The sequence below is a fragment of the Centroberyx gerrardi genome, chromosome 14, assembly GCF_048128805.1.
Source record: "Centroberyx gerrardi isolate f3 chromosome 14, fCenGer3.hap1.cur.20231027, whole genome shotgun sequence".
In the NCBI taxonomy this organism is placed as follows: Eukaryota; Metazoa; Chordata; class Actinopteri; order Beryciformes; family Berycidae; genus Centroberyx; species Centroberyx gerrardi.
The window spans coordinates 7,153,047-7,180,110 of record NC_136010.1 but is presented as its reverse complement, the minus strand read 5'-3'; the positions used below and the strand labels follow the sequence as shown (position 1 = coordinate 7,180,110).

At 41.2% G+C, this 27,064-nt stretch overlaps 1 protein-coding gene across 1 annotated transcript; it reads right to left on the bottom strand.

Moving 5' to 3' along the window:
- On the bottom strand, positions 1–25,727 carry kif5aa (kinesin family member 5A, a). The gene is made up of 29 exons (XM_071923617.2): positions 25,599–25,727; positions 20,918–21,005; positions 20,556–20,629; positions 19,620–19,724; positions 18,980–19,028; positions 18,760–18,815; positions 18,498–18,585; positions 14,390–14,514; positions 13,823–13,927; positions 12,799–12,947; positions 11,496–11,644; positions 10,481–10,659; positions 9,598–9,666; positions 8,904–9,110; positions 8,176–8,322; positions 7,876–8,064; positions 7,134–7,251; positions 6,762–6,823; positions 6,277–6,386; positions 5,934–6,035; positions 4,962–5,022; positions 4,594–4,665; positions 3,779–3,883; positions 2,840–3,056; positions 1,908–2,085; positions 1,189–1,268; positions 941–980; positions 415–500; positions 1–108 (listed from the first exon to the last, which is right to left on the bottom strand). Exons 1-28 carry the CDS (start codon positions 25,725–25,727, stop codon positions 422–424), a joined length of 3,132 nt encoding a protein of 1,043 aa, XP_071779718.1. The 3' UTR covers positions 1–108; positions 415–421.
- Between the last annotated feature and the right edge of the window lie 1,337 nt (positions 25,728–27,064).

Here is a 27,064-nt window from a genome sequence, read left to right as displayed (position 1 = left end):
ATCTTCATCGTCATCTTCATCAGTGATGCAGTGGAAAGGGGGACTGGAAGAGAGGCTGCATGCAGATGGGAGGAGAGGGGTTTCTGGATGGGTACAGTGTTTGGTCATCTGGAGAAAGAGAGAAAGAGGGATTGATCATTTGGAGGAAGAGAGAAAAGTAATTTTATGTAAAGTAAAAAGTCACTGAATGTATAATTATCGATTACTTTTAGATTTAATTTTTAAGTAAAACAATCATATATTCTATGATTCTAAACAGTGTTTGTGTGTTTGTATGCGTCTGCTTGTGTGAATGTGAGTGAGTGTGTGTGCGTGTGTGTGTGTGTGTGTGTGTGTGTGTGTGTGTGTGTGTGTGTGTGTGTGTGTGTGTGTGCGTCCATGCATGCATGTGTGTGATTTGTGTGTGTTAGGTACCATGGCATTAACTTGCAGCGGTCTCCTGCTGAATGATGTAGTGCCTGTTTGAATCATCCACCTCGCTGCCACAGTGTGCATCACTCCTGTTAGCACAGAAATAAAAAACACTACATTCAGTGTACAACATAAAACACTCCTAATAGCACAGAAAAATCTGTTTATATCATTCATATTACAGACTTTATTCAATACAGATAAAGAAATACTCCTATGAACAAATAGTTGGGTGTTTCGTAGATTTGCCAGTAAATCGCTACATTATTTTATACAGTACCAAAGACACATTTTTAATTTTGATTTCATTTTCATTTCTCATTAAGCACAAATTTGGTGCACATCACTCTTACGGAAACATATACAACACTCTTCTAACACTTTAATACAGATATATTTTGAATCTTTTCAAGCTCACAAAGCCATGTAGACAATGTGCAATTAAGGTAGTTAAGGTGACATAAATTAACTGATAAACTGTGAGGTAAATATTAGTAAGCTTTTAATTTACTGCTACTAACAAGCTCACCTGTTGTCATTGATGTCTCTCGTTTCACTGATGCTGTTACCTGTTGCAAACACAACAGTGGTTTGATTAGTTTATTGATTGATTAATTAGTTAATCAGTTTATGTAACAATTTAAAAGCAACAAGCAAAACGCAGCTCTCATGCAAACAAATATGGCACATTTAATTGACAAAACTATCAAGGATCACATAAGAGAGAGACAGAGTGTGTGTGTGTGTGTGTGTGTGTGTGTGTGTGTGTGTGCTGACCGTTGTCTATGTTGAGTGGGAAGGACTCCAGTATGTCTCCAGTGTGTCTGCCTGCTCTGTAGCCCAGCGCTGTGGAAACTCTGTTCAGCACACCACAGAGAATACAACGCAGTGTGTGTCAGTAGGTGTGTGTGTGAAGGAGATCATGCACATCCCATAACACCAAAAATCAAAAGATAGTGGTCAGAGTCAAAAGGAAAAAGGTATCCAGGCGTAATTTATATTGGAAAGCAAAGCCTGACAGCTCTAATCACCATAAGGAACGGACGACATGAATAATCAAATGACCATGTATGGATGAGCAACCTTTTTACATCTGTCTACACACACACATACATATAGTGTATATACACATACATACATTTATACACAGCTGTTGTGGCCCATGTGATGTCATTGTAGTCTATATATGATGATAAGTGTGCATCTTTTTAATGGATCTTTTGCACTGATGATGGGGTAGTCCAAAAACATTTTTCACCTGAACACATGTAATTATATTGGTCTGATGTAGAATAAACATTTTAGTTTTAGAGTTTTTTTTCTTCCATTGGTGAGTGCGAGCCCCTCTTGCATCTAGCTGTTTTTTTGGGCCTCCACATGACTGTTTATATATTTGCATCAGATTCTGTTTGTGCAGTTTTGTTAAATAAGCGTACATTATGATATGAAGGAGGGTGAATGAGTCATTTTTCATTTCATTGTGCCGTTAAACTCACGTGTTGCTCTGGATGGAGTTGGGTTTGCAGTTGGCGCTGGCGGCGCTCTGCTGCGACAGCGCGCTCTGGAAGAGGGCGTTGCTGTAGGTGTTGGAGTGTTCGCTGGCGGCGCGGGTGTAGGTGTAGAACGGGTTGGTGGGAGAGCAGACAGGCAGCTGCTTCGGTCGCACCGGCTTAGCTGTACGGGATAATATAACAAAGTGAGGTAAGATTTTATTTATTTATATATTTAACCATTATTTAACCAGGAAAGCCTCATTGGGATACAAGATCTCTTTTAATAGGGACCTTGCCAAGAAAAGCAGCATCAATGACAGACATAAAGGTTACAGACACACGACATAAAACAATATAAAGCATAAAATGAAGATGAAACTTTGATGAAAGTGGGTCACTGCAGCTGCAAAGAGTAGTAGGTTACATCACAGAAAAAGAGAATAAAAACAAGAATATAGCAAATGCGGGTTATATAAACATACACATTTGACAATTTCAGCACTAGAACATGGTATGTAGTGTGTATGAATGAAATGAAAGTGTGGGGAAAAGTATAGATTACTGTATTTTTATGGTGTGTGACACATAGAGAAGTAAATAATGATGTCATCAGATTATGCCAGATGACAGCCTCCCTTTCCTTTTCCAAATGTCTTATGTCCTAACTTAGCATTTACTCAGATGTTAAAGGAAAAGAGGATGAGTCTACTTATGACATTTGGTTTATCAAGTTGTATTTCAGATATTTATTTGATTTAGGCCCGCAGCAACTCCAGAAGCCTTAACACTATTAATCATACTCCTCTATACATGGTCACGACACCTATCAGACTGAATTCAATACTAAATTATCAGCCTCATTATAAATATAGCTGCAGCATCTTAAACACCACAAACAAATGCGTCATTCAAATGATCAAAGTGCGATGCAGTACCGATCTGTGCCGCATGGGGGCGCCTCAGGGCGTTCTTGGCCCTCATGGCGTCCTTGATGCGGTCGACCTCCTGCTGGTAGCGGCGTCGGTCGATCATGGCACCCTCCTTGGCGTCCCTCAGTGCCGTCTCCAGGGCCTTAACTCTCTCAGCAGTAGACCGAAGACGTTTCTCCAGCTTTGGAAGCTCACAACGCAGATCTGCATTGTCACGAACCAGCTGTGTGTGTGTGGGAGAGAGAGAGAGAGAGAGAGAGAGAGAGGGGGGTGAGAGAGAGAGAGAGAGAGAGAAGAGATGGGGAGGGAAGAGTGGAATATAGATGAGTGAGTGTGAGGGAAAGAGAGGAGAAAGAGAGGGGTGGATTGAAAAATGAGAGAGGAAGAGGGAAAGGTGAGATGGAGGAAATGCAGGAGACATCAAAGAAATTAGAGACTCACAATCTCCTGCCTGTAACCTAAACACAACTGACTCACTGTGGAACATTGTGGATTGTCTCTTTGTGTTGTGTTTTGCATTTAAAGTTGCACAAGGAAAGATTTTTATGTAAAAATACATCTGTCTGATAAGCCTAAAGCACAAAGTGGGGCCTCAAAGAGAAGAGCGTCCCATTCCCCTTAATTTAATTTCTGAGGATTGGTTTGCCCATATTAAAGTTTTACTTCAGTAGAGGTAAAATTACTGGTCTACTGATCTACTCAAGTATCTACTATTTAAAAAGAATCACCGGTGGGTCCAATGACTGCAGTTTACTGACACCACGTTTCATGATTTCTGGGTTTTACAGTTGCCTCTTGCTGCCACTTGGGGCCGCCAACATGCGCAGTTGCCAAGTGTAGCGTCACAACAATCTAAATTGCAGCTCCTATTTGCATCCAAAATCATAAAAAAATGACAGCGCTTCTCCTCCTTTCCAACCCACAGCTGCTATGTGTGCTTCTCACCTGTTTGTGAACCTTTGTAAGTTGGTCCAGGTTATTCTCAAGAAAGGAAATCTTCTGCTTCTGGGTGCAAGACCCCCCGCTATCATCAGGTTCCATTTCGGAACTCTGCAGAGAAGAAGAAGGAGGAGGAAGAGACAGAGGGAAAGGATTATTTCGTTAAAGGAGCAACAGCTAAGATATTTACGACCCCATAGCACAAAATGACCATTATATATCTGCAGGGGGTTGATAGGGCTGTTGATCAATACGATTACTTTGCCAGGTGCTGAGATTTTTGGCTTTCAAAACTTTCCAGCAAATACTCCCTGCTCATTGCCATTCCAGACACTCCCAATCCTCCTACCCCCCCCATCCCATCTAATCACATTTTCAACTGCTCAAAGATGGAGGACGGTGCTATGAGCGAGCACAAGACACATTTCACAAGACATTTTCAACTACGAAGGCTAATAATCCTTGTTCTCAAGCCAAAAAAGCAAATGACAAAGCAGTATTTTTATTACAGTAATTTGTACCGTGATATAATACTACTTCACCTGACATTTCTGTTGGATCTCTGCTCTAATTAGCTAGCTTACTTGTCTCTATTGTGAATGTGACTTTATTGTGTGTGTCAATCACAGGCTTCAGGAACTCAAGGGGATGAGAGGGGTGAGGAGTTTAGCCAGAGACTTGTGCAGGAGGAGAACATTTCTATCAGCGATTAATAAAGGTCCTAGATTATTTACTGTAATACTCCATAAAAATTAGCAGAGTGAAGTGACATTCTGGGTCACTTGTTTCTTCTTTTTTTTTTTCATCTCCCCATTGCTTACTTTTTTAACCCGCGACGTGAGGTCTTGAACGAACAGCTTGCGCAGGTTGTGGAGGGTCTGGAGTTCGCGGGCCTGGAGGACAGACAGATGGAGAGCAGCTTAGGAAGAAAACTCTGGATATTTAGAGGTTGTAAAAAAGAAAGGATTGGAAGGACAAACTCGAGAGGTATAAGGAGTGTAAAGACAAACACGGCAGGGGAAAATGTTTCGAAAGAGAGAAAAGATTATTTGGTAGCAGGGTTGGGATCCATTCACCTTCAGTTCCCTCAATTCAGAATGGATTTGCAGCATTATTTTAATTTTGGGAAAAACATAATTCCTAAATTGAATGAATCCCACAGATGGATTGTTGGATATATTTTACTCACGACGGTCTCCTCCAGACCCTTGAGGTCCTGCTTCGTCTGCTCGTGGCGCTCATGCAGGAATCTGATAGGAACAGGAAACGCATCATCAGAATGTGGAATGGTTCATCTTATATTTCATTACAAATAAGAAAAATATCCCTGCATATGCTGAAACTCTGACATTTCCTCTGAATTGCACAAAACTCCTAAAACTACATATCAGCTCAATGCTCAGTCTTCTACTTTTCTAACTCTGTGGGTCAAAAGTGTTAAATATGTACACAAAAAAATGTGATAAGTACTATCTGTCTGTCTGTAGAAAATTGAGGATCTTTGATTAGTCAGCAGCATTGGAGCTGTTGCCTGAGGTGTCTCTCCTGTTTATCTGCTCCTCTCATCTTTCCTCTAATACCTCAATCAAGAGAAAGGTATAGGGGAAAGTAAACTGCTTATTCTGGTAAAACACTGCAGCACAGAGGAACAGTAGCTTGAGGCTCAAACTCTTACTGGGGATGGCGGGTGATAAAAAATGAAATTTGCAATATTTGTTCAGGGATTCAACGTCAACTTTTGTAATTTGCCAGTTCATGTATTTTCTGATGTTGAGATAGGTTGTTAAGATAATTTTAATAGAGTGGAAATGACTATGTAGAGCTCAAACTGCCGAGTCAGAGCTGTGGCTGCAGACCACCACTAGAGGGCTTCTGCTGCCATATAAAAAAAACACTTTGAAGCTGTTGTTTTCATCCTCTGGTAGCTGCATTCAGGTAGCGGTAGCAGTTATGTTGTGATCAAAGCCACACAAAAACTTCAAGAAACAAAAGCAAAATGGTGTAAGATATGCAACTGATAAGTGCTGTAGAGAGCAGAAAGTGATGGCATCTTTTTTTGTCTGTAATCTGCTTTAATGTTTGAAATTTTCAGCACATGCAGAATACTCAAATACTCGTTTAGACCACACAAAGTAGCCAAGCATGAGAAAACTGGACTCACGAGAGCTCCTCCAGCCGCTCGCTCTTGGTGCTGTCCTGACTCTTCAGGCGGTCGAAGTCGGAGCGAACCTGAGCCAGCTCCAGCTCCAGCTTGGAGTTACGGCTGGAAGCAAGAGAAGACGAGGGACATGGTCAGGAAAGGATTGATATACAACAGTAAGAGAGAGAGGAAGGGAGGGGTTTTAGGTTAGAAGTAATGTTACATGAAAAAGAACAATAACACGTAATGAAATATCACACATTGATAACATAAGAGATAATAAATCACAATATGGGGATGATATTTAAGTGTAAATCAGGGAAGCAAAATAAAAGCATAACATTAACAGCGTTGCGTCACTGACTCGGTGAGTTCGTCGATGATCCTCTGCTTCTCGTTGATCTCATCCCGCAGGCGGGCCAGCTGCTTGTGGTGGAGGCCGCGGTGCGACTCCCCCTGCTGGCGAGGAACCTTCTGTGCAACAGAGAAACCACATGAAGGGTCAGCTGAACGGAGGAAACTTCATTCTGTTCTGATCATTCTGTATTAACACACTTAGATGGTTATTACACAAGAATCGTTTGGTTGAATTATTAATTTTCTGGACTGTCCTGACAGAAGAAGTCTTACGATTATGGTATTTCTACTTTATTGAACAGTATACATTGAAAGGAAATAGAAGGTATGAAATGCTGCAAAGGTTGTGTGACCCACATCATTATGTTGCAGTTACAGTATGTTGCATGTGGGTTAGTCTGGGCCAACAGTCTGCCTACATCAGAGTTTCAATCATTGTACTCAAATGTCAGATTTGGCATTATATCAGAGGAGCTTCACACGTTTTCTTACCTTGACATTTCCCTCCTCAGTCTCTCCCTTCTCTCCCTCCTTCTCCTCAAGCAGGGAGTTATCTGATAGAAGAAAGAGAAAAGAAAGAGGTATTAACCACAGATCAGCATCAAAAATGAAAAAAATCCCCACTGTCAGTGTGTGTGTGTGTGTGTGTGTGTGTGTGTGTGCATGCACGTGAAGTGGGTTATTAGTTTAAATTTAGTAAGGAGGGTGGTAGGAAGCTAAATTGTCCCTTTTTCTTTAACAGATGAGATGCCATCTTTCTGCCACCTGTTGTGTTTCTGTCTGTACAAATTGATTTCTGTGTGTGTGTGTGCATGTGTGTGTGTGTGTGTGTGTGTGTGTGTGTGTGTGTGTCTGGTGTGTTACCCGGGTCTTGCAGCTTGGCCAGCTCCTCGCTCAGGGAGTCGTGGCTCTCCTCCAGCAGCCTCTTCTTCTGCTCCACACTCTGCATGTACTCCGTCAGAGAGCGGATCTTAGCCTCATGCTGTACAAACACACATATAGACAAATGCACACACACACACACACACACACACACAAAATCACAATAAGTTAGAGTCCTGTGGCATATATACCCAGCCAACACCAGCTACAAATAAAACGTTAATTCACTGAGTCTTTTGTCAATTCCTCCATTACTGTCCAACATCTCTGCATTTGGGCCGGTTCTTTTCTCACACTGCAAAAAATGTCCATCTTCGCAAATCATTTAGTCTCATATTCAACCTTCAAATATTTGAAGTTTTTTTCTTAAAACAAGAAAAATTCTGCCAATGGGGTGAGATAACTCAGCAAAGTCAGAAAAGGGCAGATCACTGCACTGCTATCAAGAAAATGAAACTTGATTCTACAAAATTCTTGAAACAAGTTGATTTGCATTGGAAACAAGTGAAATTATCAAACCCAATTGGCAGATTTTTTTCACTTGTTTTAAGAAAATTAAGATTTTAGGACATTTTAGGATTTTTTTTTTAGGACATCAATAATAGACTAAATGACTTGTTAAGATGTAGTACACTCCCCCACCCAGTTATCCATCCATCCATCCATCCATCCATCCATTGCTCTCCCCTCTCCCCCTGTAACTCCCCTCCCCTCCTCTCCTCACCTGGGAGATGAGGAGCTGGCATGAGGACAGCTCCCTCCCGGTCTCCTCCATCTTGCGGTGGCACTCCAGCTGCATGTTCTCCAGCTGGCGGCAGCGCTTCACCATGCTCTTCACCTCCGACTTGATCTTACTGATGTAGAGGCGCGCCACCGTGAACTCCTCCTCGATCGCACCGCTGATCTCCACCGGCTGGGAGGGGAGGAGATAAATATTATCGGGAGCATAAACTAGTGTGCGAGTTCCTCCATCTTTTCTTCATTTTACGCTCCAAACAAAATCACACACTGGGATCCAACTCACCAGCTTGATCTCCCCGTTGCCCACGATGGTGCTGAACTCGCTGAGGTCCCTCATCAGCCCGTTCAGGACGTCAGCGATGCGCTTCCTCTGCTGACCGCTCACTTCCTGCATGTGGGACAACTCCGCCTCCAGCTCCATCAGACTAGCCTGGTAGAGAGAGAAGAGAGGAGGAGGGAGGGGAGAGAGAGAGAGAGAGAGAGAGAGAGAGAGAGAGAGAGGCAGCGAGGAATGGAAAGGGGATTAGTCGATTTCTGAATGTCTCTTCCTGATTTTGTGATTCTGTTATTATCATTACCGATATCTCTCTCACTAAGCTGAGTCTTACGAAAAAGCTGCAACATATCTTACTCGGTTTTCTTTATAAAATACAGTGGTTGCCATCATAAACGTCCCCCATCATCCATCTAATCTGCATCTATCCTGCTTTGCGACTACAGTGCTGGTTGCAGCCAACTGTAATGTTGTAAACTACAAATGAACAGGCATTTTTTAATACAAAACTCATTTCTCTCAAATGGCCGATTGCCATTCAATTCCTGGAGCAATCTGTTGGCTGAAAAGACTAATTTTCCAGTCAAATCTTCTCCAGCAAGGAAGCTGCAACACTACAGCAGGTGCTCGTCGCCGTCGTGCAGCAAGCGAACGAGCAGCTCCTTCTGTTCAGCCTCCTGTCTCTGGTTCTAGCTCTTTCTCTGTCCACCGCTAACAACGCTCCCCCTTCCACTCACCATCTTCTGGGCCAGTTGGTCGGCCAGCAGTTGGTTCTGGAGGCCTTTCTCCTCCACCTCCTGGCTCTTCTGGTCGTAGTTGATGGCCAGCTCCTCCAGCGCCTGCAGCACCTCCTTCACCTCCGCCTTGGCGCAGTCGCTCTCCACCTGCAGCCTGCCCAGCTCCGCCTGGACCTTGTCCCCGTCGCCCCGGGACGAGGCCAGGAGCTGGGGGGAGGGGGAGGGGGAGGGAGGAGGGGGAAACAAGGTGTGTGTGTTTCAGTAAAATAGAAGAATAGATCAGTTGGCTCGTGAATATCAGACACATAAGGAGCAAAATTCCAAGAAATAAACCACAAAACAGGTTATTCAACAGAATGTAATGCTCTTTACTAAAATAAGCAAGGGAATGTTTTGTGTGTGTGTGTGTGTGTGTGTGTGTGTGTGTGTGTGTGTGTGTGTGCTGTTCAGTTTCTGCAGCTATAGCTAGATGAGTTGTCTGGCTAAGATGCTTTTTGTAACCTTAAATGTCCTTAAACCATCTTGAGCATCTGTAATATTGAATTCTTATGCAAATTATAAATAATTCAGTGTATGCAAATATCACTTAAAATGAGAGTGTGTGAATATGTCATGTGTGTTTGTGTGCATGTGCTTGTGTGTATGTATTTGTGTATGTGTGTGTGTGTGTGTGTGTGTGTGTGTGTGTCCCCACCTCATCCTGGTCAAGCATCTGCTCCTTCAGTTTCTCCACCAACTGGCACTGCAGGTTGATCTCATCATCCTGTATGGACCCAAACACACACACACACACACACACACACACACAGACACACACACACACACACACACACACACACACGTATAAACAATGAGTTATGTGCTCACTTAGGAACCAATTAATATGAATTGTATTTCCAAGATGCATGTGTGTGTGGCACATACGCTTTTATAGATTTTCACCACTTTTGTTTATTATAGAGTAGTTTTCATGTATAAACCCATAATTACTTTTAATGCATTTTGGTACGTTGAATGCCATGACGGTTTGAGTGGTTCTTATGTGCAACATACAAGTATGCATAAGTGTCAATCATCAATCATGCATATTATGTATGTATACTTGAACAGAAAGTGTTGGTCTGCATGAGTCAGTTTGACTTTCATCAGCAGTTAAGGTCTGTGTGAATCTCGGGTGTGTATATATGAGCGTGTGTGTGTGTGTGTGTGTGTGCCAAATTGTCAGCCAGCTGCTCAGAGAAGCTGCATAATTAAATGCTAGTGAGAAAGGCAATGAATAGGAATATTCCTAAATATCTTAGATATAGGAAAGACACAAGCATCAGCATTTAGACCAGTGCTGAGATTTTACTCAAGTAAATGTACTGCTGTGTTGTGCAAACGCAAAAATTGGCTCCAAAAAATACCTGATTGCCCAATTTGGCATGGCTGTTGTCGTTTAGGGATTGTCTTTTTATCACATAAACAAAACTAGTATAAATTTTGGTAGGTATAAATCAGAAAGATTACGTTTTGAAGTCTAAGTAAGTGTGTGTGTGTGTGTGTGTGTGTGTGTGTGTGTGTGTGTATGTTTGGACCTTGTCGTCCAGCTGCTTGTACAGCTTGCGGATCTCCTCCTCGTACTTCTGCCGCTCCTCCTCGGAGATGCGGACCACGATGGAGGAGGTGTCGTTGTCCAACACGGGACGCTCCTCCACGGACTCCAGACGGGTCACAACCTCCGCTGTGGTCTGCTCCGTCTCAGGCACGTCCTCTCCTGACGGGACAGGGGGAGGAAAGGAGGGGGAGAGTGAGAGAGAGAGTGAGAGAGAGAGAGAGTGTGAGAGAGTGTGAGGGAGAGAGACACAGACAGGGAGGAAGAAAAATGAAGCAAGGCAGAAAGAGGACAGGGAGAAAATTCCATGAGAATAATGCAGTTTTATTTGCAATGGCACCATAGGAAAAGTACAGAAGTCCATTGAGGACATATGTTCATACATTTTATTCACGTTTTCTTGTGATTGTTTTCTTGAGATGTCAAGATTTATGTCATTATCTGGAGATAACACAGTTTGTTTTCCCGAGATAACGACATAATTATCTCATTATCTTGAGAAAACAAAACTTTGCTTCCCTGAGATAATAAATTAATTGATGTTGTTCCTTGAGATTTCCAACTCTAGTGCATCACACTTGACATGTTGATATGCTGACTGACTGAAGATGCCCAGAACACTAACAGGTAGGCCTACTGCAACATTTGGGTTTTGAATAATATGGTTTCCTTCAGGATGTTAGTTCTAAGCATGACATTATATCGGGAAAACAATAATTGCTTGGTTGAGATAATATTCTCGAGATAATTCGAAAATTATCTCATGATCTGGAATGAAAACAAAATGTGTTATCTCGAGATAATGACATAAATAACTTGATATCTTGAGAAAACAAAGAAAATGAACTAAAAAATGTATGAATATATGTCCTCAATGGGCTTCTGTAGAATGGAGAAGAGCTGCAGAGTTCAGCGTTTTGGTTGCAGTGAAACAGGTTATCTTTTCTCACTTTGATAGAAACCAGATGGATGCAGGATGATTTTAACGCGTCTCTCACCGTTTCTCCAGCGGTTGAGCTCGGTCTCCAGCTTCTGGATGGTTTCCTTCAGGCTCTTGTTCTTCTCCTTCTCCTTCTCGTACTTCTTCTTCCACTGCTCCGCCGTCAGCTCCAGGTTGATGGAGGCGGTGTTCCTGATGGTCTTGGCTCTGGGAGGGAGGACGACAAGGGGAGAGAGAGAGAGAGAGAGAGAGAAATGATGTGAAAGTGATTAAGGAACAGAGTGATGATCCACACTTAAACAGCTGACCTGTGGTAATTGTAGTGCAATTTAATGAGTCATTCTGTTGGATGATTTTCCTGTAATTTAGCCTTTTGTATTCTTGATATATGACCTTTTAAGTGTGAAAGGAAACTATTAAAGAAAGAAGATTCCCACACACGCTTATTAAACCTGAATCTTTTATTGTGAACTGCAAGAAGTAGAAACAGAATTGCACTTTCTATTAGAATGTCCAAAATACTAAAGTATACAAAAAAATATACTCTCCAAAATTTGAAAGTGCAATTCTTAATTTCTATTCCCTCCCAAATTCATTCAAACTCCCAGTGGTTCTTGGGGAAGAGGAGAAAACAATGTAACTAGCTGGCAGATATGTTTCATCGTTTTATAATCTCAGAGATGATAATTAGTGACTAAACTGTCTAGGATGCATTGCATGTGAATCTATGTATTGTTTATAGCACTGCATATAATCATATTTATAATATGAACAAAAAAAAGGGTTCCTATAATTACTGAATTTATTCGTTATTGTGCCATATTCATCTGTATTGTACCTTACTTTATCCTGTACTATTATAATATGCTTTGTAACACTCAATACTACCTGATTCATGCCAATAAAGCTTTCTCTGAATCTGAATCTGAATCTTTTATTGTGTGATGCAAGATTTCAACAGATCATGAGAAAGGCTTTCTGACTCCAAAACAGATTAATTCCTCCCTGTTGAACTTATTTCCTTGACATAAACAGGCTAAGATGTACTTTTGATTAATCTACAGTTCAGCCGTGATGCAGATGACTAGACAAGGTCAGTAAGCATCTCTCTCTGCCATGTTTTGTTTGTGCTAGGTCAGTTTTTCTAGGTTGGTCGGGGCCCAAAATAGGTTACCTCCCTGCTTTTGAGGTGTAAAGTTACTCAGTGTGAGTTCCCTGTTGAAAATGTGGATGTTAATTTCTTGAGATGAAAGAATTTGATTAATGTTTGGTATCAAAAAGGTCGTCTTTGGGTCAGATCTAGAAGACAGATCACTTCTTTCTTTCTAAGATGCATCGACTGTATCCAAAGTTGTAACTACCGTTGTCCAAACATCAGGGTGGACTTGGTCTCTGCGTCATTGTAGCTGGAGGGAGAGCAGCAGATAAACATGGTGGTGCGACAGTTTCCACCCAGAGAGTCCTGCAGGATGCGGGTCATCTTGCTGTCACGGTACGGCACATGGGTTTTCTGCAGGAGAGAGAGAGACAGAGAGAGAGAGAGAGAGAGAGAGAGAGAGAGAAAGAGGGAGCAGAAGAAGAGGATGAGAAAGAGAGGAAGATGATGAAGGAAGAGGCAGAGAGAGAGAGGGAAGAAGAGAAAGGAGAGGCAGAGAGAGAAAAAGACGGGCAGAAAAAGGGAGGAAGGTGCAGCAGAGAGGGAAAGATGACCAGAGAAAGAGAAAGACAGACAAAAAAGAGAGAGAAAAAGAAAGAGGCAGAGAGATTGAGAGAGAAAGAGAGAAAAAGTAAAAGCAATGCTTGAGGCGTGTTTGATTTGGCTCATCTTGCTTGCCGACTTTGCAATTCTGTAATTATTTGTTCAGGGATTTTATGCAGCAAAAAACTGAGCACACGCTAAACGCCCTCGCTCCCCTTCTTCTCGACTCCTCTCTCTCTCTCTCTCTCTCTCTCTCTCTCTCTTCTGAATCCCTACAAACCCAGAACCTGCTCTCAAAAGTGACAGATTGAATGTGCCGCATCCAACTAATCTTGTAATTGGCAAAGTGTGGCAGGGAGAGTTTTGGCATTTGATGGGCGAACCTGTTGAGTTGGCAGAATGGAAAGTCGGGGCGGTATCGAGAGTTACTGCACAGGACGGATTTCATTAACGAGTCGACAGGAGGGACAGACAGATACACAGGTGTTCGAAACAGGAGAGAGGAATTTGCTGCGTGAAGGTTATTTGCTATGAGAAAGCAAGCAGGAGACACCCAACTCACCGTTTTTAGGATTTAACAGAAAAAAAAGGCTGTAGCTTAGTATTTAACTTAAGCTCACTGTCCCAATTCTTACTCTTTCTCTGTCTATAGAAATATCTTTAGATTACAGTGGAAAGTGGCTCACCGTTCCCTCGGCCAAGGCAGAGATGACGTTTCCCAGAGCAGAAAGAGACTTGTTGATGTTTTTAGCCTCATCCAGGACGGCTCCTGCAGCTCCGGTCTTACTGACCTGGAATAAAGAGAGAGAGAGAGAGAGAGAGAGAGAGAGAGAGAGAGAGAGAGAGACAGGAGGAGAGACGAGGACAGAGGGAGGGAAGAGAAATATGAGATATGGATGGCTGAAGAGAAGCAGAGAAACACTGATAAAGTTAAATGGACTAACTTATACCCCCAAAAAACTTCTAGACATGAATGTTTACTAAAAAAATAGATTACACAAAATATTATGCTGCAAAATATACATCATCCTTCCTCTCACTCTTTGTAATGCCATGCCCATTTATGGAGACATATCTTATCACTATAGTGCAGTGATTCCCTATATATATGTGTGTCTTTTACAATGCTTTCTCCAGTGAATGACTCAAAAATGAGTGACACCTCCCACCACCAGAGAGTGTTTTTTCATTGGATGGATCCCAGGTGTAAAAAAAAAAATCATCTTTCAGCCTGTATTTAGACAGTTTCCTACCTTCTCACTGCCAGCCAGATCCACCAGGTAGAGTTTCCCACACAGCTTCTGCTCCGTCTCCACATGCTCCTGCTTGATGTTGATCAGGAAGATGCTGTGGCTGCGGGAGCTGTGCTCGTTCATGTCTGCACAGAGAGAGAGGGGCGATACCACAGTCAGGGGAGGCAACAGGTGAACAGGCTTTCCTACATACTAAGGAAGAGGAGTGGGACTGAAGTTGAAGCCTACAAAGGGAATTAGGAGAGGTTGATTGGAAATATTACACCTTTAAATATGGCTTCAATCTTAAATAAGTGTTAAAACCTGAAGAAGATGATACAGAGGCATCATTTTGAAACAACAGCTTTGGGAAATTAGGCAAAATTGCCTTCTGCATGGGGATGAAGATTCACAAATGAGACAAATCAAACTTGTGGGCTTTAAGGAACAAGAGTATGACTGGAGTAATTGCCAGCCAAATTGCCCCTCAACGTTGCCTCCAAAAGTTGCCAGTGCACCAGGAAAAATATAATTATCATTAAAGCAATCAGAGAGATAGAGAGAGAGAGAGAGAGAGAGAGAGAGAGAGAGAGAGAGAGAGAGAGAGAGAGAGAGAGAGAGAGAGAGAGAGAGAGAGGCTTCTGCTACCATAGCGATTTTCACTCAAAAATAATAATTCCACCATTTACAAAATGGTTGCTGACATAAATGTAAAACTCAAGACCCTTTCCTATCCAATACTAGAGTTTTTTTGAGGATGGAGTCATCTTTATGAACTGGAACTACTGAATACTGATTAATTTAAAGTAACAATTTTATTTGTGTATTTGAAATCCTCTGTGTCTTTTTTTTTTTTTGGTCAACCAGAACAAACCATTCTGGCAACAGTAAGAGTTCATTTCACCAAGAGCAGCAGAGATAAGCAGAGCGAATAAGCAGCACTATCTGAGTCCCTCTCTGCATTCGACCTCCTCAGACAGAAAGTTCAGGTTACTCTGCAGATGATATCTGAGGGCAGCAGTTCAATACCTGCAGCGCTGAGCCCATTAGTCTGTTCTGCAGCAGTGAGTCAGCAGGCAGGCGGACCACAGACACCAGACAGCGTCCAGGACTGGAAACACAGAGTACGCTGCTCGGGAACGCAGTCCTTTCAGCACATTTCCTGGACTGCTACTTATATTGAGTGGACTTTCAAGCCTATATTCTGTCTTGTTAGGGTCTATCTGATTATATATTTGATTGTTAAAATGTTCATTTTGCTCATAGCACATTGCACTTTTGTTAAAAACAGTGCTACACACATATAGCTTTTATTATTGTAGTTAAAAATGTTATATGGACCATTTCACACACCTTAAACAATCTTTTGAATGGAGTTTTCCCACTGAAAGATGATTCATTCTTGGACTAGCCATAGATTTTTCTGTTGCACTGATTATATTATTTTAATGTGAAGCACTTTGTAAACTTGGAAAAGTGCTATATAAATACAATTATTATTGTTATTATTATTATGATTGTTATTATTGCTGTTGTTGTTGTTGTTATTAGTATGAGTATGAGTATAAGTATTAGTATTAGTATTAGTATTAGTATTATCATTATTATAGACTTGCCAGTGGTGCATGGAGTCGTTACTCAGCTTATTTTCAAAGCAGGCATCAGTCTGCTCTGTAATGCATCTCATTGGCTCAGTACCGGCATGCTGAGACCATTAGTCTGTTATTATCAGGGAACTGGAGTACAGTGATTAAGTTTCGGAGCCAGATAGAGAACTGGGAATGTTGATGTAATAACCATCGAATATTCTGGAGATGCAGCTCATCGTTACATTTAACTGCATAACATTAAGTTCATGTTAGAAACTTGTATTAACATATTATGTTTTGAGACGTACAAGTCACACAAATAGGTGACAAAATGGAAATGTATTTAACAAAATATAGTACTGTTATGATTAATCAGAATGTGCTGGATTACTGTTGATAATATTGTAATGTATGCTATGTCATTCCATTTATCTCCAATGTACCTGTAACACTGAGGCAGTGTTATTAAAAAGCATCTTGGTGGTTGAATATTATAGAGACAAATGATACACTTAGATTTTAAGTCTTCCTCTTTCTCCCCTTGTCTTTGTGCTAAACATTATGTACTATACAGCTTTATCTACTATACAGTTCTGTCTGTACTGAGCTGTGTGGTCCTGGAAGATGTTTTTGTTCTACATTTTAAACTTTAGGTGTATGTTAGATCTCCAGTATGTTGTGCTGCTGCTGAAACTATGAATGTCTCAATTAGAGATTAAAAAAGCATAAATTAAAACTTCAAACGCCAGCTGTTCTCAACCTATTTCGTCCTGAAGCACACTTTGGCAAAGCGCAATGTTACATGAAATGCCAAATAAATCCCTCAAAAGGAAAAAAGGCAAAATCAAATTACTGATTTGTTGGAAATGTCACAGAAAGTCTGATGTGAGGACGAGTAAACACTCTGAGCAGCCAGATAAGACACAAAATGAATCAACTCAGAGGGAAGAGGTGCTGTCACACGCTTCTCAGGTTGACTTTTATTAAAAAGGTAATGATATTTCTGAGTGAATCCCGAGGCACATCTGCGCTCACTCCTTACCCTTCATGCCGCACTAGACTTCAAAGCTGTGAGTCAGCATCAGACTTAAAGATGCCATCCACAACAGAAGAATATATTGGCTTGTTGCTCAGAGGCTGTGCTGCACTCGGAGGAGTTTCATTTCTAAGAGGCCCGCCTTTTGAAAAATGTGGCACCCAGACAAGATTATTACTAACATGAAAGTAAATTAGAGCAATCCTGCTGAAGGCGATATCTTCAGACCTTTGCTTATAAAATTGTAGCATTTGTGTGAATGCAATCTTCTGAAACTTTGACACGTTGCTTATCAAGTAAAATCTTTTATATACACTGTAGTGAAGCCCAGGCCTCAGTCTGACCTATAAACCTGCAGTACAAGCCATTAGTCAAATATTATTCCTGGACCAGAGAGGAATGAGTCAGCACTGACCTGCAGACACGGAGCAAGGTGGAGCTTTTTCGAATACAGATGCCAACACAGGATGCAGGAATAACAGCTTAGAGAACTTCTTTTTCTGCTGTTTTTCAGGTTTTTTTATAACATCAATTAACTGTTAACAACCCCTTCTCTCTTTAGGGCAGTTTACTGATTGCTATACTGGCTGAAATTGTCTTACTGTAATCTATGAGCAGAGAGGATGGGCCGTTCATGTTTGTTACTAGAAATTAGGGCTGGGCGATATGGTTGAAATCAATATCAAGCTAATAAGCATAAGAATTATTTTTGATATCAATATACATCACAATATGACCCACGTATTCAAAATCATATTTTAAATAATCAAATTAATGTTCATCCCATTAAACCGAATAGTAATGTTAGGTGGGATGTCAAGCAAAACTGATATTTCCAAATAATATTCCTACCATATTTCATTTTGTCAGAGTTTTAAAATAAAATGTGCTTGTCATCATCAGTTCAGACAGCAGAATTGTGTGTCATGATATCCCAAAATCACCATATCATCACAACACGATTGCACTGAAAGATAACAAACGATAATATTGAATTATCACCCAGCCCTACTAGGAATGACTTAATTTAGATAATGGCTTCAAGCAGAAATGTTGTGGTACTTTTCTTTTTTTTTTTTTCAAAATCCACAGTAACTGCCCAGATTAATTAAACTGACCTCCGTCTGACGAGTTCTTATTTCTTTCACGAGAATGCATGATGCTTGAAAAGTATAGTGCACTGTACCACGAAGATTACATAACAAGGCACTATAACAGGCTACATGAACTCTACTGTCGCTTCACGCATCATTAACTGCTCCTGTACGCTGCTGTTGGCAGCAGAGAGAAAACTACAGTGGATCCCATTCTCTGATACGGAAGTGGAGGGAGATGCTGGACTGGACTAATAGTGAGTTTAGTTTATTTTCAAGAGGCTGTGGAGCTAAAAAAAAAGGATGATTTCACTTCACTGTCGGCATTTGTCTTTTGGCCCATTTTCCTCTTGTGTCTCAAAATTACAGATTTTTATCCAGTATTTCATTTTTCATGTAATTTTACTTACTGGTCACAGCGACATGGCGGTTGGCTTTGCCCTCGTCGATCACATCCATGACCTCATCAGGGCTGGAGACAAAACGCTCAGTGCATCCCTAGAGAGAGAGAGAGAGAGAGAGAGAGAGAGAGAGAGAGAGAGAGAGAGAGGAGAGGAGAGGAGAGGAGAGGAGCAAAGAATATGAGGAAATTAAGACTTATCATGGATCTGATATAGCCTACTGAAAGATTTAGGTCTAAGAGCTACAAAATAAATCACTGTTTTCACAAACCTTGACATATGGAACCCTGTTCTTATCCTCATGGACAGCCAGGTTGGTCTTTGTCACTGGAAAATAGAGAGAAATGAAAATAATGAGTTTCTTACTGTTGAGGAGAATATTATTTACAACTGTTCCCAATCCCATAAGTAGCTATTGGTTACTGGTTTATATTTCAGTCTGACATGTTATATACTGTTTGCAGGCGATTCAAAAGCGCATTAGTACGAACCATCCAGAAGATCACGGATTTTATCCATGTAGATTTCAAAGTATGAAACCTGTTGGAGAAGAAAGAAAAACAAGGGAACCAAAATTATCCCTTTATAGCTTTATATCAATTCCTGTGGTTCAACTCAATAATATTGTGAAAAATGTGTTATAAGTACAACAGCATACAAGTCAAATCATTGTTTTATTGAAGCAGACCTAAGTCTTCGCAGATAATATGTGAATACTAAGAGGGAACTGAGCAGAGGAGAGCAGAAGAGAACCAACTCAATGGAAGAAAAGAGAAGAGAAGAGAAGAGAAGAGAAGAGAAGAGAAGAGAAGAGAAGAGAAGAGAAGAAAAGAAAAGAGAAGAGAAGAGATGAGGAGAAGAGAGGAGAGAAGAGATGAGGAGAAGAGAAGAGAAGAGAAAAGAAGAGGAGAGGAGAGAAGAGAAGAGGAGAGAAGAGAAGAGGAGAAGAGAAGAGCAGAGGAGAGAAGAGAAGAGGAGAGAAGAGAAGAGAAGAGAAGAGAAGAGAAGAGAAGAGTACAGAACAATAGAATAGAATAGAATAGAATAGAATAGAATAGAATAGAACAGAATAGAACCCTATGCTCAAGCACAAACACAAACAAGCATCGTCTGAGGAAACGCAGCAGACACCTTGATGTGGAACTCCAGGTTCTCGTCCATGGCGAAGATGTGGTTGAAAATGTCCTCAGCGATACGAGGGATGATGCCCATCTGGTGCGGGTCGTGCAGCTTTCCCTGCAAAGGCAAGTCACACATGTAAGAAGCTCTAAATGTGAGATGGTTAGATCATGTATCTATAATGGGTCAGAAATTAACAGGGCAAAAAAGCGATTGAAAGTTCATAAAATGCCAGTGAAATTAAAAACAAGAAGGCAAAAAAAATTCCTTTTTGTAGTACCCTTTTTTAAATTTCACCCTGTTCACATTTCTTTCTTGAGTTGTCAAATATTCACATTGATTGCAACTACTGTCCCCTGTGGGCCACCGTAGATGATTCGTTGGGTTTCTTTCTAATAAGTTCTAGGCGAGAAAAATGGAGCGTTTTTTGATCAGAAAAGAACCGAACACACAGCCTGAAGCAGGAGAAACTGTTGGCAGTAGCAGAAAATACCGACCCACACAAACCACTGTATCACCAAAAAATAGAACAACAAATATAAAAAATATAATCAAGGGCTGGAAGATGGATTGGTTGGGGATAGAGGGGGAAAAATGGCACCATCCTCTTCTGGTTTCCAGCAGTAGGAAAGAAGTTAAAACTAATCTAAGTGGTACACATTGTAAAAGTATTTTTTTTGCCAATAGGCAATTCAAATGTATTATTTTTTAGTTCAATAAAATTGCCATCAAAAAGGATCACAATGTCGCTAAAAATCAGATCAAGGGGACAGAAAACTGATCTCTGAAACAAAAGTTAACTTTCTGTGCTGGTTATATCAACAGTTATTCCATTCATTTAATTTATTTGAGTCAAATCTTTGTGGTATACAGCTGCATAGACTTGACCGGCTGTATGTAATTCATATCCTTTTGAATAATTTGAATTTCAGGGCTGTGAACTCGTACCTCCATGGTGTGGGTCTTCCCGGAGGAAGTTTGTCCGTATGCGAAGATAGTGCCATTGTATCCGCCCAGCACATCTAAAGGGAAAAACAGTACAAGAAATTAGGCGACAGTACACATCAGCTACATTTATAGAGAGGCATGTAATGTAATCACATCGATGGGCATTGGAACGCAAAGTGTCCTCAAAGGCTTGATATTCAAGACCGAGACCTGAAACATAAACTACAGTCCCTCATCTGACTGTTTTAACCTTTATATATCCAGGGAAGGTTTTTCTCTGCTTAACATTCATAGTTACACACATTTACACACTGATATATATCAAATATTTCACACGTTTTGCTGTTGTTAATGACGCCTACCCTTGACAATCTGCTTGGCACAGGTGTTGTACACTTGCTCCTGGGTGGTGTTGGTTGGAAACACTCGATCAAACACAAAGGATTTCCCCTGTTGAGCAAGAACAGCAGCACAGAGTTAATGAAACTACACCTGATGCAGCAGCTGAAGCCAGAGCATAAACATTAAGCTCCAAGACAGCAATAAAAAAAACATAATGAAGGATGTTTATGTCCAAATTGTGATCTAACTTCTCTGTTTATCTATATAACTCAAACAAAGCTACAGTAGGGCTGCAACTAAAGATTATTTCCATTATCGATTCATCTATTGATTATTTTTTTGATTAATCGTTTAGTCTATAAAATCTCAAAAACAATGACAAATGTCCATCACAAGTTGTCAGAGCCCAAAGTGATTCTTAAAATTGCTTTCTTAGTCTGAAAAGCAGCCAAAAAAAAAAAACAAGCATATTTTAGCATTTGTGAAGCTGTAAGTAGCAAATGCTTGGTATTTCTACTTGATAAACTCTACACTCTGTTTCTTACTACTTCCTTACTACTTGATAAATTAAAGGAGTATAATCGATTAATTTTCTGTCGATCGACTAATCAATTAATTGACTAATCGTTGCAGCTCTAAGCTATAGTATGTGTTCTTGATTGTATGCGCTATGTCAATAGCTGGTTGGGATTAAGCAGACAAGGAAACAATAATAAGAAAGACACTCAGTAAAATAAAGCCTTTGATGATATAATTAGAAATTTCATCTGACACACAATCTGCTATTGAACATTTCTATCAGGAAACAGGACAGAAACATGACGGAACGCTGCGCTCTTGAACGCCACCCACCAGCCCGCCTATACTTTAATCCCTTTTCCAACAGCCAGTCATCAATCCAAGCGATGGGAAGTGATGTCAGTGCTGTGAGGCTATCAGTGACTGAAATATCTAATGCACAGACCGACCGACCGACTGACTCATCCTCCATTTGCACATGCCAAAACATGAAGCATAAGAATATACTCTCTTATACAAAATGGGTGTGTCATTTTCAACCTTTTTACATCATCTAGTTTGGGAAAACACACATTTATTACTTTTCAACATAGCATATGTTAACGTCACATATTGACACAAGGTATGCTGTTATTTATATATCCTCACTGCTGGAAAACCTTGTATCTCCAAATGTCCACTTTTCAGGAACTAAGAAAAACAGCCTTGGTTTTAGCTTGATGACAATGCATTTTTCACATTATCCAAGTGGCTTTGAAAGGGTTTTATCTCTATTGTATTGTCTTGTCCTCTTACGTGTTGTTTCAACTTTTCTATATTTGTCTTGTCATTTTGTATTGTGTTACCATATGGACCTTATGTCATTCCTACAAGAAAATCAATAAACCATAGAGGAGCAGGCAGTCCTTCAGGTGAAAACATGAAGGATTTTCACACAACAACAGTGACACATTGGAAAGTAACAACGTGTGTCTCATCCCACACAAGACATACAGCTGTGCTGAAAATGCCTCGGTATATATCTACTGTATTGTGCCATTTTTGCAGCTGGTTTATACAAAGCTCCTTACTCTATCTGCCTCACAGCGGACTGAACCACTGAACTCCCTTACTAAAGAACAAAAGAAGATGATATCAGCACTGAGCTTTGGAGAAAGCCAACTCTGCAGTACTCCTCCTTCTGCCTAGCTGGTCAGAGCCATATTTCATCCACTGTGGCACACAGAAGCTGGCAATGTGAGATCAAGGGTGTAGGTGGTGAAAAGATGCTCTTTGTCCATTACTAGTATTGTATCCAACAAGGGACCAGAGTCACAGAAAAGAAAATGTAGGCTGTTCGCCTCTGTCCTGCAGCACTGCCAGGTGGGGCTTGGCAATGCCAGGGTCAATTCAAAATAAAGCGTTTCATTTCATGATGCTGTTATCGTTTCTGAAAAAACAAATGTTGTCTGACTTTCAGCGCTCTTGCATGTGAGTACATGGTGACAGGTGCGTATGAGAAGACTGTAACGTCCTTGTACTGAAACGTGGTCAAAAAAGATGCTTGAATTGCAAAGCTCAGTAGAAACTGTGTGAGAGCTTTACATTTCTTTAGTACTCAATATTTAAAACATATTGATATACAGATGATTCCATCTTTGAAAGGATATTTACTAGGAAACACTAACTAATGACTTGAACGTTTTTTTAATGATTTTTACTTTGATGTGAGCAGTCATTTTGTAAGAGCAGGCATTACATTTTCTAAAGGGTTGTCATCTCATTTTGGAATGAATCTCGTCAAAAGCTTGACTAGACAAGAAGGTTATTTCAAATTATAGCCCACTAAAAAACAAAACAAAAAATCCGCTCTGCACCAAATGCAAAACCACCCATGAATATTGTTTTCGGCGGAAACTGTGTGACAAGCTGAAGGGTGAGTAATCCTTGACAAGCCATGTTTCCCCCCACCACAGAAACCAGGCTATTAAAACCCTGAATGTCACCATCCCATCTGAGATGGAGGCCAGAACGCAACACAATAACGAGCGCTGCCAGATTCTGAGCCGTATTAAATGTCATTAACAAATTGACTCATCTGCAGACCGCCCCCATGACAGAGTAATTTACTGGAGAGAGACATTCAGAGGGATGGAGGAGAGACAGAGAGAGAGAGACAGAGAAGAGAGAGAGAGAGACAGATGAAGAGAAAAGACATGGAAATGGAGAAGAAAGAGCATGAGAGAGATGGGGTGAGATTGAGACAAATAATCTAGGGAGGGAGAGAGAGAAGGAAAGAAAATGAGAGACGGAAACAGAGGCCAAGAGACAAAAAATGGAGAGAAATCCAGAAAGTGAGAGTGAGAGACAGAGAGAGAGAGAGAGAGAGAGAGAGATGAAGAGAAAAGACATGAAAATGGAGGAGGAAGAGAGTGACATGGTGAAAAATCCAGAAAGAGAGAGAAAGAGAGTGAGAGAGAGAGAGAGAGACAGACGGAGAATGCGAGAGAAAGCGGATCAGTCAGTGATGCATGAGGCTGCTGGATTATTATTGATCCCTCTCTCTGTAGGCAATTAGAGAGATCAGTTTCTGACTCTACTGTGGAGCGTCCTGCTGGAAGGAGGAAGAGAAGGTCAGGACAGTGTTTCCATTATCGCTGGAGGACGACGCATCATAACTCCTCCTTCTACACACTGTATCTGTCAGTCAGAGGAGAACCAACGTCAACTGTACCCTCTCCTTATTGTCCTCATATTCTATTTTTTATTCCTTGGACATGTATTTCTCATTAGAATTAAGCACCTCGTTTTCTAAAGTAGACTTGGCCAGGAACAAAGCATCATGACAAATAAAAACACTTCAAGCAAACAACATCCGCCAACGTACATTAGCAAAAACGTAGCCAGTAACACATAAAAATAAACTAGATCAGCACTCAAACGGCAACATCTTCAGTGTGATAGTTAGGGGAGCCACACTTTTTTCACAGGCTGTTGTGCAGACTGCCTGAATGAAATTTATCTACAAGCCTACAGCATTTTATTTGGCCTGACTTACACTGCAGGTAGTTGGAAAGAATTTGGCAACCAGGGTTGAATTCAGTTTAAATTCTCTTCATTTCAAATGTAAAGAGAGACTACAATTGAATGATGGAGCCCTCATTCTCACTAACTATTGGATATAAGAATCATTATATGGCAAAATATGTCCAGTTATTCAGTCTGGACAAAAATCCACTTGAAGAATTGATTGAATTGAAAGTTAATTAAAACAACATAACATAGTCAGTAGCTTTGTATACCTTTTCTCCATCTATACTCTTATCTCATAACATTCACCCTTTACAAAAACAGAATAATGTGTTCTGTGTGTGATATTGCTGTATCCACCAATGGAAATCTCTGAGTAATTCATCACTCCTTCAACTAAATGCAGGCATGCAGCATCACCAGATTTGGCAACACCCTGTTTCCCAGTTTACCAGTCACTGTCTGTCTGAATCCCCATTTCTACTGCAATATCATCACCAAACCTCACCTCACCAAACCTCATTAATAAACCCACCTCAGCACCATATAAACACATCTGACTGTACTGCTAACATCGGCTGTATAATAAACCCAGTGGGATCCTCTATTGCTTACAAACATCAAGCTCAAGTACATTCTGTTGTGAAGATTCAAGGCAAAGCATCACTTGACTACTAGAATAGAATAGAATAGAATAGAATAGAATAGGCTTGTCTCCTTCATTACAGCTGAGAGGCTAATTAACTAAAACAACAGAACAAATTGATCCATCAATATGAGCCTGGAACATATTTCATCTTCTTTTCTATTTATCTCTAGATGTTATATCAGCCCTATATCTGTGTTATTGGTCATTTGGAGTCATATAGGGCCAGAATAGGCCGTGACATAAAGAAACATACAGTAACTTATAGGACAGGCCATGTATCATTCATAGGCGACACAGGCCAGACTCCGGTCAGCTGATGCAAGGGCCCAATGTGCGCATTTCAACAACATTACATGCATTCGGCTTTATCATGGCAGGCAAAGACACATTTAGGGAAGGACATATATTCACTGACTGTCGCACCTATTTTTTCTTACTAGAAAGCCATGACACATAAAAAAAAACAGATGGGAGTTGATAATTTATTGATGAGGGCCTGCATGAACAACAAAAGCGCCCCTTACCCCGACGACGACAGTGTCATCCGCTTGGAATTTGGGGATAAACAGATCCCCGCGCACAATCTCCGACTGGTTCAGAGGGCGAAAGCGACACAGCACTTTTATGTTGCACTCCGCTGTAGCATCGGCCATGGCGCAGATTCAGGGAGGAGGAAGGATGTTTGGCTTTTTGACTGGGAGGAAAAAAAAAACGGAAGGAGCTGGAGGATCAGACGCGCGCGCTGGGGCCTGGCCGACCGTCAAAATAAGTGATGAGGGATGCGGAGGATGGATGCTGCTGCCGGACTCCGTCTTCTTCTTATTCTGTGGACTTCGGTAGCGGAGGACGGTCGAGGTTAGGCCGATGTTTCACCCTGATAAGCTGAGAAAAGACGCAGCTGAGCGGTATTCCTTGTCGCAGAGAGGCGGACAGGCTAAATTAGATGTCAAATCTGAGATAAAACCGCGATAGGATCCCCTACATCATTAAAATAACCGATTCGGGTGTTGCTCGATTGTCCCTCGAATGTTCCCCGTTGCTCAGTATTGCTTTATTTAACGCTGCCTCCCTTGTGTGTTTTCTCCTCGGATGCGGCGGTGTGGTCTGGCCGGTTGAAGGTGAGATGCTGCTGGAAGGGCAGTGAGGTAAAGCTGCTGCTGATCGGCCTGTTTGGTTGTCACAGCGCCCCCTGCCAGCGGACCAGAGAAGGGCGTGGTCTGCATCCCGTCTCTTTAAAGTGGTACCCACCGCCTCAGCATCCATCCATCCACCCAGGCGGGCGCGCAGAGGGGCGGGATGCTGCAGCGTCACATCCGAACAGAAGAAACAACAAGGCCACGTAGAATAACTTCATCACTTTATACTCATGATTTAGTTGTTTTCTAAAAGACTGTATGCTGAGGCTCTAATGCAGCAGACAGGCCTGCTGATACAGTATTCAAAGGTGCAGTGACTTCTCTCAGCCGTGCTTCGGCCCTTCCCCTACGTGGTTATATTTCTTGGAAGGAATAGCCAACCATTCTGGGAAGACACTGAAGGTATTGATTAAAAGATGAGTTTAGGCCTCAACCTGAAGGTGCATTAAAGCGCCTGATGAGGCAAGGATGATGCAGCAGAATGATCTGACTGAAAAAAAAAACCTTGACAAGAGCAGTTTTTTTTTTTTTTTTGGAAGTTTCCTCAGTCATCATGACTCACAATACTGGTCTGTTTTACTATACCGTTTGCCAACATTACAAATTTAAATAAAGTAGGATTCAACCAATATGGGTTTTGAAGGCCGATACCGGGTATTGGGATTCTAGCTATGCCGCTTTGCAATATCTTTAGATTCGACCATTTTCAGGCCAAAACCTTACAAGGATTCAGTGTTTCCTCCAGAATTTTATTCTTGTCATGGTGGAAAAGCCTCTGAAACAGCATTTCGACCATCAGGTGATACTAAAACTCTCCATCGTACCTACATCAGGCCTTTACATGAAGACTTTAA

Excerpts from the sequence above, each read along its gene's own strand:
- kif5aa (XM_071923617.2), bottom strand. The coding sequence starts at position 25,727 with ATGGCCGATGCTACAGCGGAGTGCAACATAAAAGTGCTGTGTCGCTTT. Across the intron at positions 19,725-20,555 it reads GGAAGACCCACACCATGGAG|GGAAAGCTGCACGACCCGCA; the intron begins GTACGAGTTCAC and ends TTGCCTTTGCAG. Across the intron at positions 19,029-19,619 it reads ACCTGGAGTTCCACATCAAG|GTTTCATACTTTGAAATCTA; the intron begins GTGTCTGCTGCG and ends CTTCTCCAACAG.